General features: G+C 39.4%; 1 protein-coding gene across 1 annotated transcript; it reads right to left on the minus strand.

Moving 5' to 3' along the window:
* Positions 1 to 3348: 3348 nt before the first annotated feature.
* Positions 3349 to 9592, minus strand: TAF13 (TATA-box binding protein associated factor 13; the record flags this gene model as incomplete). The annotated part of the gene is made up of 4 exons (XM_084241807.1): positions 3349 to 3519; positions 5663 to 5760; positions 8716 to 8794; positions 9566 to 9592. The coding sequence occupies 4 exons, from the start codon at positions 9590 to 9592 to the stop codon at positions 3349 to 3351; spliced, it is 375 nt and encodes a 124-aa protein (XP_084097933.1).
* Positions 9593 to 14691: the final 5099 nt, after the last annotated feature.

Genomic DNA, 14691 nt, shown 5'->3' on the forward strand with positions numbered 1-14691 from the left:
AAACATGCTAGTTAAGAAACAAAAGGTATGATCTCAAAGAGAGCTTCGCTTAAAGTGGAGGAGGGAAGTTATTAATGATTTAAAGAAATTTGGACACACCAACTAAATATAATAGGTGACACTTGCTTAGATTCTATGGGAAATAAATTGTGCTAGACAAAATAATCACTCTCCTAAAGATGGCCATGTCCTAATCCCCAGAAACTGTGAATATGTTACCTTATATGGTAGAAGAGCTTCCTGGTTGTTAAGGGTTTTGATATGAAGAGAGCCGCCTGGGTTATCCAGGTGGGCTCAATATAACTACATGAGCCTTTTAAGGATATAACCTTTCCCAGCTGGGGTCAGAAGAGCTATGACTAAAGAGGGTCAGAGAAATGTGACACTAGCTCTGAAGATGGGAGGGGAGCATGAGCCAAAGAATGCAGCCTCTAGAAGCTGGAAAAGGCAAGTCAACAGATTCTCTCCTAGAACATCCAGAAAGAAACAAAGCTCTGTTGATACCTTGATTTTAGGCAGACTTCTGACCTAGAAATAGGTAAGAGTGAGTTTGTGGTAACAGAATTTGTAGTAATTTGTTACTGCAGCAATAGAAAAATATGCAAACTCAAATATTCTGAGACATATCAGTAGACTCAAATAGAGGGTGAATATTAGAGGAATATTGAGGCATTAGTGTATTTTTTGTTAGTGTGATAGTTATATGGGATACTTTTTAAATTAAGGTGGGAGGATAGATTATTGAGAAAAAGTTGATTAATAGTTGGAGTTGTGGTTTCATAATACTATTTTCTTATTGTGTATATTTTAAGATTTTCCATATCATGTTTTTTTAAAAAGTGAAATAACTCAGGAGAGAGCTCATGAATACTATCTATTAGTACCATCCAACTTTCCGGGATGGTGGAAATGTTGTGTATCAGCCCTGTTCAGTGCAGCAGCCACTGGCCAAGGAGCTATTAAGCACTTGGAGTACAGGCAGTCCAACCAAGGGAACTGAAATTTTGATTTTAATTACTTGAATTTAAATACCGTGTTACACAGTGCAGCTGTACAGAATTCAAAGTAAACTCACAAATCAAGTCAGTGCACATTTGTTATTTTTGTCTGCTCAGCCTCTTTCCCCTTCTTGCTATACCTATCTCCCATTGCTCACCCCCACACTAAGCCCCTCCACTCCTGAGATCTAGGCAACACAACTTCTTCCTGGCCACAGTGACAGGTCCAAGAAGAAAAATGACCACAGTCAAGACAATGAAAATCCTTGCTTGGAATGTTCTGTATCAGGAAGTGAAGCAGCTACCTTGATCACAAGCCGTAGGAATGAAAACCTAGAAATGAGGGCCATCAAGTTCCCTTGATACACTGGGGTTCCTGAGAATAAAAACAAAATTGGGATAGAAGATGAAATCTTAATTGTCCTCAAGTTCTTAGATGCAGTCAATCCTGGAGTCAACTCCATCCCTCCTTTCCTTGTTTCAGGTTAGATAAATTAATGCCTCTTTTTTGCTTATACTGCTCTTAATTCTATTACTTGCAACCTAAGAAAGTCATAATACGAAGTTCCACCAAAAAAAATTTCTTAGAAGGCAGGGTCATTAACAAAATGATAACAGCAAAGGCAGCATTATATATTGAATTGTCCCCCTAAAACACCTATGTTGGAGCCCTAATACTACATCTGATGTACTGCAGATAGGGAATTCAAGGAGTCAATTAAAGTAAAACGAGGACATAAGGGTGAAGCCCTGATTTGATGGAACTAGTGCCCTTAGAAAAGGAAGAGCCAACAGAGCTCGCTCTCAGCCATGTGAAGTACAGGGACAAGGCAGCTAGCTATCTGCAACCCAGAAAGAGTTCTCAATAGAATCTAACCAGGCTGGCACCCTGATCTCAGACTTCCCGCCTCCAGAACTGTAAGAAAGTAGATTTCTGTTGAAGCTACCCAGTCTATGCTATTTTGTTTTGGCAGCCCAAGCTGACTAACATAGTCATCCTAGTGCCAGTTATTACCAGTTTCTTCTTAGGGTGAAGCAGTCCCCAATTTATCTATCAATCTGTTATAATCCACTCCCATTCTTGATTTCAGCTTACACTACAATCTTTTTTTTCTTTTTTTTAACTTTTATAAATAACAAAAAGATCAAGCCAGCTATTTAATGAATCTCATTATCAATTCAGAAAAATTATAAGAGTAATATAGAAAAAAAGCTTTTATTGAGATTAAGCAGCTAAAATCATATTTCCAGTTATGGCAGGAAGTTGATAAATCACATAACCAAATTCAAGTATTGACCTGTTTAATTTTGCATACTTTATTCTTTGTACCAATAGGTTAAGAAAGTAAAATTTTCTTAGTTACTGATTTATAATATTTATAAGTGGCAGACAAAACGTTCAGTTTCACTAGTAACAGTCAGTAATCCCTTTAAAAGCAATTTTAATCCTCATTTTAAGCAAAGTGCAATAATAACTTAATAAGCTAAAGACACACACAAAACCTGTATATCTTGAACTACAAATGAGGTTTCCATAGCCACATAGAGTTCTACTTAAGTACACATTTCCACACTGAACAAGTACTAACAAATGTTAAAAAAACATTACCTGAAATATTTATCCTGCCATCAGCTTTTTAAGCATTATCATTCCTGATACTGAAAACATTCATTTTTAGAAGCTCTATTCTGACCTGGGAAAATGAGTTATCCTAAATCTTGACAAATTATGTTATAGACCCAAAAGATTTTAAATCAAAGAAGTCCTCTAACACAGAAGCTTTCACACGAAACTTAAGTTTCTCCAAAAATCCCTCATCTGAAAAAAGGAATATTAAAAATATTATCCCGTGATAGAAACATTCCTACAGAAGACTATTTTCTTATCTTCTTCCTTTAAAAGGAACAAACCAGTTCACTATCTTTTAATTACCTCAACTGCTGTAGTCTCAAAACTCTAGAATATATGAAAAACATGTCTCAGCTATCATAAAGTCAAAGGTGCCATTTAGACCTTACATGTTAAAGAACTACTGTATAGCCTAAAATGGCACACAAATACTACTTTACAGTGTTAGATAGCCGAAAGTCAGAGAGAACAGTACGGTTTGCAAGTTACTTCAATTTGTGTGGTCATTAAAACCTAGTCAGTAATTCAAGTATGGTATTCTAAAGGTAGGCAAGTAAAGGCTCAGATATCACTCTAAAATCAAAGATATGAAAATAAATGCTAAAAACTTTGTGTTTCTCTTTCATTTCCATGGCTAGATATCAGGACCTCATTGTGGAAAATATAGTTATTGTTAAGGGTTTCCCTAGAAGGTAACAACACTGCAGAGTACAAATGGTATCACGATCCATAGTTTGCTTCGTCAAATGCTTTCCTAGCTCGTTTCAATTCTTCATTCATAGTAAGCAAGTCTTTAACCCTAGCAAACTTCCTTGGGTCCTTTCGAATCAAAAAGACGATATCTTCAACTTGTACTCGACCTTGTCTTCCAATTGACATTGCCTTGTGAGTCTATTACAAAAAAAAAAAAAACAAACATTAAATTCAATTAATTTTTAAAAATTTTATTCTTTTAATCTGCATTTATTTAATATTGGTGAGTTTGAAGGTTTTCTAATTACTATAGCTATGCATTTGTGAATTATCTTTTTACTCACATCCTTTGTCCACTTTCTACTGTTATTAACAATGTTTCTCTTAATGCTTTATAGACTTTTTATTTATTTTTCTTTTTTTTAAAGATTTTATTTATTTATACAAGCACTGGGTACAATCAGAAGCGCGGGAGGGTAAGAGAATTCACCAGAGCAAGAGGGGAGAGCAGAGCAGGCAGACTGACGAAATACACTGCTGAGGGGAGCAGCAGGTGGCAGGAGACGTCTGCGCACCATGTGGGACCCTCGCCTGGCAGCCAGGGATCGCACTGGTGCTGCAGAGGCTGTGGGCAGCTTCGCAACCCAGCACTCAACAGCTGCACCACCGAGGAGGCCCTATAGACATTTTTAATAGACATTTTTTAATACTAAAGATATTAAAACTGTAAAATTTATTGATGTTCCTTTTTTGTTCTTTTAAAAGTAGGTTTTAACTTTATTTGTTTTTTTTATTTTTTTTTTCTTTTATAGAGGCATGTTTTATTTATTTATTTGTTTGTTTGTTCGTTTGTTTCGTTTATACATGCACTGGGTACAGTCAGAAGCGCAGGAGGGTGAGAGAATTCACCAGAGCCAGAGCCGGGAGCAGAGCAGGCAGAAGGACCGAAGTACACTGCTGAGGGGAGCAGCGGGCGGCAGGAGAGGTCTGCGCGCCATGTGGGACCCTCCTCCAGTGGCCGGGGAGCAGCCGGGAATCGAACCGGCGCTGCAGAGGCTGCGGGCAGCTTTGCAACCCAGCGCTCAACCGCTGCGCCACCGGGGAGGCCCGGTTTTAACTTTATTTGTATAAAATCATTTTATAATTTACTTGAAAACACAATTTATGCATTGTGTACATCTTAATAACTGATTAAAATTAGTAGGTTTTCTTAAAATCACATAAATCTGATCCACTATCATTCGTTATATATTCATTCTATGCAAAAAAATGAAGGCTCATCAAAGGATTACTTCTAATGACTAAAGTAATGGAAACATTTAATAAGGCACTGTGTAAACAAATTTGAGCACATTCACTCAATGAATATTATGAAGCCATTAAAAATATTAGAGCATTAAGCAATGACATGGGGAAAATGTTCTAGATTTAAGTGAAAAAGCAGAATCTAGATTGTATAATGTAAGATTTTCAATTTTATAGTTTAAAAATATGCAAAAAGACAAAAAAAATTCACCAAAATGCTAGCATTAGTTGTCTCTATGTGGAAAGAATACAATTTATTTTCTCCCTCTACGTTTTTATAATTTCTCAAATTAATAATTACTTTGTAAGGAGAAAAAAAGATTCTTCAAAATGTATAATTTCTGACCCTGGAATTTTACTTTTATTATTCTGTACTAAAAATAAGCTAAAACACAGGGCTAAAATTTCATATGAACTGGATACAACTAAATACAGTAATTCCATCTCTGAATAAATCCAAGACAGAAACTTTATAAATATGGCTATACAAAATTATCCATTTAGTTAAAAATAAAACCACCTGTAAATAACATATAATATGAGAATTAAGTATACTAGAAAATGACTTGAGTGAATTTTATGTAGCAACTGAAATATATGTGATTAGAACATAGCAAATACACATTTGGAGTAAAATTAATTTTTACTATAATCATCACTATGTAAAACACTGTATGTACACTTGTAAATGCTATAAATGGGATTGATGATGGGATTATGGTAATATTTTAAATTTTATTCAAGGATTTTAGAATTACACCCTCCTAAATAAAATTCAGGAGGAAGGGACAGGACATACTTTATGTGTATGGTGTGTGTGTGTGTGTGTGTACACATAAACATACACATATGTGTGTATATAGATACACGCACTTTACATACACATATATTTCTATCCTTAGTAATAATTACCAGAAACTTCTATAAAACAGTCACTTAAGTAGAGAGCATATTTCAAATGAATGTCATACTTCTAAGTCTCATTTAGAAGTTAGAATTTCAAATCTATTCAAGACCGATTACAAAAGAATCTTACCATTTCTGTAATGAACTCTATGACAAGGTCTTCAAGAATATCCACTGACTCAGTATAAGGATTCTGGTCATCCCCAAACCCATACATCATGCATCGTACTGTGAAAGAACAATTACTTTTGTTTACTTGAGCAAATTAAACAAACTGTCCAATAGTTATTAAAAAGTAGAATTCAATCAAATTATAGAAGATATTGACATATAAACATATTTATATTGTAGCTGTCTCCAACTATGGATTTGGTGTGAAATGTTTAAACCTTGACAATCTCAACCAACAAAATTCCCCTTCCCTTCCAGCTACTAAACCTTGTTGTCAATAATCTTTCTCTGGTCTCTATTATCTACCAAAACCAACCTTCTGTCTTTATGGGGAAGGAGCAGTGGGACATTGTAAAAGAGAAGGCAGAATGGCAGAATCCTTTCTGATACGATCACAGAAAAAAAAGACATGAAAGAAAGCGCTCCAACTGTTTTTATAGGCAGTCACAAGGTATAGAAGAGAGAAAGCAGAGTGCTTACTCTACAGAATCTTAACATTTCATTACCTACATCAATATAACTACAGGGTTCATCTGAACCAAGAAAAATCCCAAATAACCTAATATCACACCTAAAGCAACTTGAAAATGAGGGACAGACAAGACCCAAAGTTAGTGAAAGGAAGTAAATTACTAAAAATAAGCAGAAATAAATGAAATAGAAATCAGAAAGACTACATGAAAAATAAATGAAGCTAAGAGCTGGCTCTTGGTGAAGACAAAACATATAAATCGCTAGCTAGGCTAACAAAAAAAGGAGAAAAGATCAATAAACAGAATCACAAATTAAAGAGGAGAAATCACTACAGATAGCACAGAAATACAAAAGATCATATGCAATTACAATAAACAACTATATACTAATAAATTCAATAAACAAGAAAGAATGGATCTAGGTCAATACAGTTTACCGAGACTAACCCAGATAAAAACAGATGAATTGAACAAACAAATAAACCAATTACAAGCATGGAAATTGAAACAGTAATAATCTAAAAACAAAAGCCCAGGACCAGAAAACATTACAAATGAATTCTGTCAAACTTTTACTTCTTTTTTTAAATTTATTTTGGCATAGAAGAACTGGGGTGTAGGCCAGAGGTGAGAGGGGTGAGAGGATTCACCAGAGACAGAGTGGGGTCAGAACAGGGAGATCTACTGAAATATACTGCTAAGGGGAGCAGCAGGCAAAACAGAAGAGGTCTGCAGTGCCACTGGGTTAGCTCCCTGGCTGGCCAGGGATAGAACTCAGGCCATTGCAGTGGGCCCTCATGGTGGTAGCACTGAGTCTTCACCCATCGGCCACCAGGAAGGCCCCATTCTGTCAAACTTTTTTTTTTTAAAGATTTATTTATACGAAAACAGGGGTACAGGCTAGAGGCTAGGGAGGGTGAGAGAATTCACCAGAGATAGAGCAGGGAGAACAGGCAGACAGACCAAAAACACTGCTGACAGGAGAGGCCTGCAGCGCCATGTGGATATCTCCCTGTCCGGCCCTATTCTGTCAAACTTTTAAGAACTAATGCCCACACTGCTCAAATTATTTATTAAAATAAGAAGGAATGCCCTCTAATACAATTTATGATGCCAACATTACCTTAAGTACTGAAACTAAAGAGAGCACAAGAAAAAATTATAGACCAATATCCCTGATGAACATCAATGCAAAAATTTTCATCAAAATATTAGCAAATCAAGTTTGACAGCATATCTCAAGGATTATATACCATGATCAACTGGGATTCATCTCAGGGACTCAAGGATGGTTTTATATGCATAAGTCAATTAATGTAATATATGCCAACAAAAGTAAAGATAAAAATTATATAATATCCAATAGATAGAGAGAGACCATTTGCTAGATTCAACACCCATTTTTGATAAAAATGCTAAACAAGACGGGAGCAGGAAGAACCTACCTCAATATAATAAAGGGCATATATCACAAACCTACAGCAAACATAATATTCAATGGTGAAAAACTGAAAGCTCTACCCATAAGATCCAGCACAAGGATGCTCATTGTTATCACTTCTGTTTAACTTGACATTAGATTTTTTGACCAGAGATATTGGAGAAAAACAGGAAATGAAGGGTATCCAAGCAGAAAAGAAGTGAAACTATCACTATTTGTATATGGAATAATATATAGAGAAGACATTAAGGACTCCATCAACAAGTTATTAGAAACAATAAATGAATATAGCAAAGTAGCAGGTCACAAAAATCAACGTATGAAAAATCCATAGCTTCTTATATACAATGAACAAGAAGCAAAATAAATGGTGAAAATAACTCCATTTATAATTGATTCAAAAAAGAAATGCCTGGGAACCAACCTAACAATGGAGGTAAAAGACGTATACTACAAGGGGCCTCCCTGGTGGTGCAGGTGGTTGAGAGCAGCACTGTGAAGCTATCCTCAGCCTCTGCAGCGCGGGTTCGATCCCAGCCAGCCAACGAGAATCCCACATGGCGAAGCAGACCTCTCCTGTCTCACCCGCTGCTCCCCTCAGCAGTGTTTTTCAGTCAATCTACCTGTTCTGTTCCCTACTCTGTCTCTGGTGAATCCTCTCACCCTCCATACCTCTGGCCCGTACCCCAGTTCTTGTATGCATAAATAAATCTTTAAAAAAAAATTCATACAATATGTAACTGACAAGGGATTAATATCCAAAACATATAAAAGCTTCATACAGTTCAACAATAAAAAATAACCAATTAATAGGCAGTAGATATGTACAAACACTTCACCAAAGAGGATATCCAGAAGGCCAAAAGGTCATATGAAAAATGTGTATACACATACACACACATTCAAATGCACGTGTACACATAGCATATATAAATAGGGGTTATGACCATTACGATCTACGATTCACAAGTTAAACAGAATTTTATCAAGTCTGAGAGGACTGTCCTCAAAGGGAAACACATTTAGAACAAGAAATGAACTTTGAAAGGACATGTCCAAAAGCTTTTAGCTATAAAAACATTGTCAAATACTACTTACATTCTTTAGAAAAAAGTCTCTTTCTTTTACCCTGTCCACCTTCTGCACCTCCTCCAATTTCTTCATTCTCCTCCTCAAACTAGAAGTTAAAACGTATAGAAATGTCAAGCACTGCATTTGCTTTTTAAATAATCATCACTTTTTTCCATTTTCAACACTAATATGCCAGAAACTGTAAAGCAAGCAACAAACAATGGTGAAATCTTGGCGTTTTAGGGGCCTTAAAGACTTTTCAGTCCAACTTCCAAGACGCTCAGGAATGACTTCCACAATGTCCCTCACAAATAACCCTTCAGTCAATGACCATCTGTTCTTTTTTCCCTTTTTCTTTTTTTAACCAACCAAGTAGGCCTATTGCTAGGCAATATGAATATTAAGTTGGCTAAACCCCTGGCGTGTACCCGTTATTCCACGCAAAAGTAAATAAAATCTTAAAAGTTAGCAAAATCACTATTTACTACCCCTGCTTACACAGCGCCAGGAACTCCCTGACGTGAGCCTTAACCCGGTGAGCGGCAAGAAAACCGCGGCTCCCAGGTTTTTAAAACTTGGTCACGGGGTACAGTTTGCACCCCAACTTCCCTGGTTTTCGGTTATCTTTCCCGAGTGTGTGCAGCTGCGTTAGCAGACGAGCTGCTGCTGCACAGCGCGCGCCCGGGAGCCCCGGCTCCGGCCGCCGCGGGCCCGTGAGGCGACGCCCCGCCGCTCGGGCCCCCCAGGACAGCGGCAGCGAGGACGCGCCGGCGCGGGGGCTCCGGACCCTCTCGGCTGAATTCACCAAACAGCTTCGAGCCTGCGCGCCGCCCCCGCTAGCTGCGCCCGAAGGAGTGAAGAGAAGAATGAAACTCACGGCGGGGTCTTCCTCCTCATCTGCCATCCCACCACAGCCGCGCCCACCCGGCCGACCTCCCGGCGCCACGCTTTTCTACTTCCGCTGCCTCACTTCCGGCGACGCCGAGGCGGGGCCCACCTAGGCGGGGTGGGATCGGGGGCGGGCCTAGCCAGGCGGGGGCGGGGCCTAGCCAGGCGGGGGCGGGGCCTAGCTGAGGATCCCGCTAGGGGAGTAGAGTGTGTCTCCCCCTAGCGGCGAGACCTGGAAGGTGCTTAAGAAGAAAGGGATGTGCTCAGCTCTGCAATCCCAAGGAAGGAATTAAAGAAAAGCAAAGAGGGCCTCCCTAGAGGCGCAAAAGGTTGAGACGCAACCTCTGACGCTGTCAGCAGCCACTGCAGCACGAGGTCGATGCCCGGCCAGGGAGAACACACATGGCGCAGCAGACCTCTCCTGACTCTCCCACTGCTCCCCTCAGCAGTGTATTTCAGTCAGTCTGCCTGTTCTGTTCCCCACTCTGTCTCTGGTGGATCCTCTCACCCCCCTCATCTCTGGCCTGTACCCCAGCTCTTGCATGCATAAATAAATAAACCTTTAAAGATTAGCAAAGAGCAGGACGCCCTGGGCTAAACGGCATATATCTTGTTGTCACCCTAAATTTGCTTCCATTCATGGAACCATTATTCGTGATCTGGAACTGCAACACTATGGCTCATTGGAGAGCTAGCCAGACGTCCTTCGACTGCTGAAGGGGGTATCTAGACAACCACAACAATTTACAGTTCCCCTATTATTTAATGCCAAGCTCCCAAAGGAACCACCCCTTAGACTGAAGGTGAAGTTCTGTGGGAGTTTTTGGTCACAATGATGATTGGGATAAACCATGGGCATTAGAACCTACACCTAGGGAGCTAAGATGGTTTGCGATGATAGAGATGATACCACAGAATGGAAAATTATCCCCAAATATACTATTTCTGAATGTTCTATATATTCATGTGGGTGAAAAATGTCTATAATTATCGGAGCCTGCAATTCATTAACATAAACACAAAGTATTTTCCTATCCTTTTAATGTACATTGAATTTTCTAGGAATGAAACCACCCTGAAATTGATGGGTTATTGTACTTACTTTTGTGTGGAACTTAGCAAAAGCTGTGAATCATTTCAAGAAATTATGTCACCACGGGCCACATCACTTGTAATAATTTGAGTAGCTAATACTCACTGGAATCAGTCTGCATTTCATATAGGTGCAAAATCAGAAATCTTCGCTATGATCTCTAGTGTAGTTATGCCTGAGCATTTAGATATTAAAACATTTATTATAGGGGGCCTCCCTCATGGCACAAGGGGTTAAGACAGCACAAGGAAGCAGCTGCTGCAGGATTATTTCCATCCCCCGCCAAGGATCTGACCCCACATGGCCCATAGACCTCTCCTATCTCACCGGCTGCTCCCCTTAGCAGTGTATTTCCATAGATCTGCCTGTTCTTCTCCCTGCTCTGTCTTAGTGAATCCTCTCACACCGCCCCCTGCATCTCTGGCCTATACCCAGCTCTTGTATGCATAAATTAAAAAAAAAAATCTTTAAAATAAACATGTATTATAATTAGCTATCTTTGTATTACCCTAAAATTACATTTAGAACATTATATATTATTTTTTAGTTAATGTGGGCAGTTAGCTGCATTTGTTATTTATTGTGGTGTAACAAATTATCCCTAAACATTAAACATTTATTCGTTTCTGTGGGTCAGAAATCTGGGTGCAATTTAATTGGGTGCCTTTGATGCAAGGTTCCTTATGCTGCAATTAGGATGTTGGATGGGGCTGTAGACTCATCTAAAGTTTTGATGGGGGAAAATTAACTTCCAAAATCATTCACATGATTGTCAGCAGGATTCAATTCCTTGATGTCATTTTGATGGGATGTAGGGGTTAGTGAGTGGGGTCCTCAGGTTATCTCTGCAAAAAGTTTTGGCAGTTTAGCAGGGAGATTAAAACATTTACACAGACAAGGGCAGGCAAAGGTTACATTTTAAAAGGTTAGATAATTAGAAGGTTTTTAAAGGTTATTAAAAGAAAGGAAGGGAGAAGACATTTGCACACACACAAGCACGTACAAAGAGCTGCATTTGCCAATGCAGAAATTGTACTGAGATAGTGTCCTTGTTTTGGACAGGAATTCATTCTTTTTTTTTTAAGATTTATTTATTTATACAAGAACTGGGTGTACAGGCCAGATGTGCGGGAGGGTGAGAGAATTCACCAGAGCAGGGAACAGAACAGGCAGACTGACGAAATACACTGCTGAGGGGAGCAGCGGGTGCGACAGGAGAGGTCTGTTGCATCATGAGGGACCCTCACCGGCGGCAGGGATTGAACTGGGACTGCAGAGGCCGTGGACAGCTTTACAGCACGGTGCTCAACTGCCTGCGCCACCAGGGGAGGCCCTGGAGAGGAATTCATTCTTTTGTGGAATTGTTATTTATTGTTAGATTAATTACTTTTAGGGTTTTGCTAGGTTGTTGCCAGGTGTTGCTAGATAAGGGCCAATGATTCTTTTTTTTTTAAGATTTATTTATTAATGCATACAAGAACTGGTGCACAGGTCAGAGGTGCAGGGGATGAGAGGATTCATGAGAGACAGAGTGGGAAACAGAACACGCCGATTGACTGAAATACACTGCTGAGGGGAGCAGCAGGAAAAACAGGAGAGGTCTGCTGCGCCATGTGAGTCAGCTCCATGGCCAGGGATTGAAATTGTGCTACAATGGCTATGGATAGCTTCATAGTGCTGAGGCTTAACCCCCTGCACCACCAGGGAGGCCCAGGGCCAATGATTCTTATGGTGTAAGAGAGGGACATGAGTTCAATAGTGATTTATGCTTTGGAAGCTTAAGATGGGGGAAGGGAGGAGGCCTCCCTGGTGGCGCAAGGGGTCAAGCACTGCACTACGAAACAATCCGAAGCCTCTGCAGCATGAGTTCAATCTCTGGTCCACCAGGGAGCAACCCACATGACGAAGCAGACCTCTCCTGTCTCGCCCGCTTCTCCCCTCAGCAGTGTATTTCAGTTAGTCTGCCTGTTCTGTTCCCCACTCTGTCTCTGGTGAATCCTCTCACCCCCCCCCCATCTCTGGCCTGTGCCCCAGATCTTGTATGCATAAATAAATAAATCTTTTTAAAAAAGATGGGGTAAGGGAAACCAAGAAGACAAAAGAAGCCTCCCTTGAGCAAGAGTGATTTGCAAAGAGACCTGATAGATGAATGGGGTTCCCTAGTGAAGGAGGAAGAGTGTATTGGGAGGAGGGAAGTGTGTGCTGTGCCCCAATATATATATCTCTATTTTTCCCATCCATGTGCCTTTGATCACTCTACTCCTTTCCCACTAGTACACCTTTCTTTTTTTATTGAAATCTACATGCCTGTGAGGCCAAGCTAAAATGGCTGCTCCCCTATAATGCCTTCCCTGAGCCCTCCTGAAAAGCACTTGCTCCATTACGCTCCTAACACTTCATTTTCATTTTCCATTCACACATTTCACTGTCTACTGCATTTTCTGGTTATTTATATATTTATATACACAGCTTATCTTGTCTACTAAATCTTTAACTTATTAAGAACAGAGTCTGTTTCTTATTCATCCTGGATCTCCCCAAGGCTAGCTCATTTCTTAGACTTAGGCGTTCTGGAACAAATATTTGTAGCATAAATTAATGCCTATTTGACATCCCTTTTCAAATATGTTGTAATTCAAATGAAGCTATTATTGCAAGCTGTGCCTTTGGGACTGAACTTTCTCTTTGGTGAAACCAGAATGCCATAGTCATGGCCCCATTGACTGATTAGCATTCACCACAGTGAATACAAACCTAACAAACAGGCCACTGTTCTTGACTGACAGGCATTTGGCAACAACTGCGATCAGCCAGTGCAGGCTGACATGAACCAAGGAAGGACTGTCTGAATAGAGTCTGCAGCCAGTAGGGCTCTATTTATTCCTTGTAGTTGGGCTACAAGAGCAAGCGACCCAGGCTTTGGCCTTATGTGAGACTATAGCACTTTCCAGGATGACAGAAACACTAATGCTTGGAACAAAATAAGCAAAGATCAGTATCAGAGAACAGCATCCTAATTTGAGCAGTGTGGTAACAAAGGGAAAGAAGTTTTGAATTCAGACAAACCTGGGTCTGGATCCTATCTAGCTATGTGATTTCAGCCATGTGCTTCCTTTGGGCCTCAGATTGCTCATTTAAAACATATTCTGGAGTATGCTAAGTGAAATAAACCAGAAAGAGAAAGACAAGACTGGATGGTTTCATCCCTATGTGGAATACATAGAAACAAAACAAAGGGTCAGACAAAACCAAATCAAAAACAATCCCTAGAAATCTGACTGTAAAATTGAGGCTACTGGACAGGGAAGGGGAGGGTGGAGAATAGATGGGGAAAGGGCTTGTTAGAATATGGTGGAGGATTCTGGGTGTCTCGGTGGTAGGTGCGGTCTGGTGACACACATCCTATACTTCTGAATCACATACAGTGATATAAACCAATGTTACCGCAGCAAAAAATATGTTGTACAGTAAAAAATATGCTGTAAAACAGTTGATCAAAGGTAATGTCTTTAAATACACTATGCTTATACTCTAATAAAATGTGCTTATTCATCTGTCTTCCCCAATAAAGTTTGTTCTCTGATGGCAAGGACTCATTCTTGCCCCTACTCCTGCAAAATTTACACAGTACCTGGCACTTAGTAGATACTGTTACATATTTTTTAAACAAATCAAAAACAAAGTAGCTAACACAGAGCACTTCATGCCAGATTTTGTTACAAATAGTAATTTATTTAATCTTTCAACAACCCTAGAAAGGGTTATAACCCAATTTTACAGAGAGAAATATAATCTTTAAAACTAAAATTTTGAAATAAAAATCTGGTGTGATTCACTTCATTCAATAAAAAAGGTAAAATGTTTTCTGCGATCTGGATAAAGTATGGTGATGAAAAAAGAAAAAGGACATAAATGTAAGAGCGGGATGAAAGGGTAGGAAGACAAGAGGGAAATGGGAAAAGAAAGAAAGAAAGAAAAGGGTAAATTCTGAGAAAAATAAAAGTTTAATCAAAGTAAGATAT

This window comes from Talpa europaea (assembly GCF_964194135.1).
Source record: "Talpa europaea genome assembly, chromosome: 9".
NCBI classification, from domain to species: Eukaryota; Metazoa; Chordata; class Mammalia; order Eulipotyphla; family Talpidae; genus Talpa; species Talpa europaea.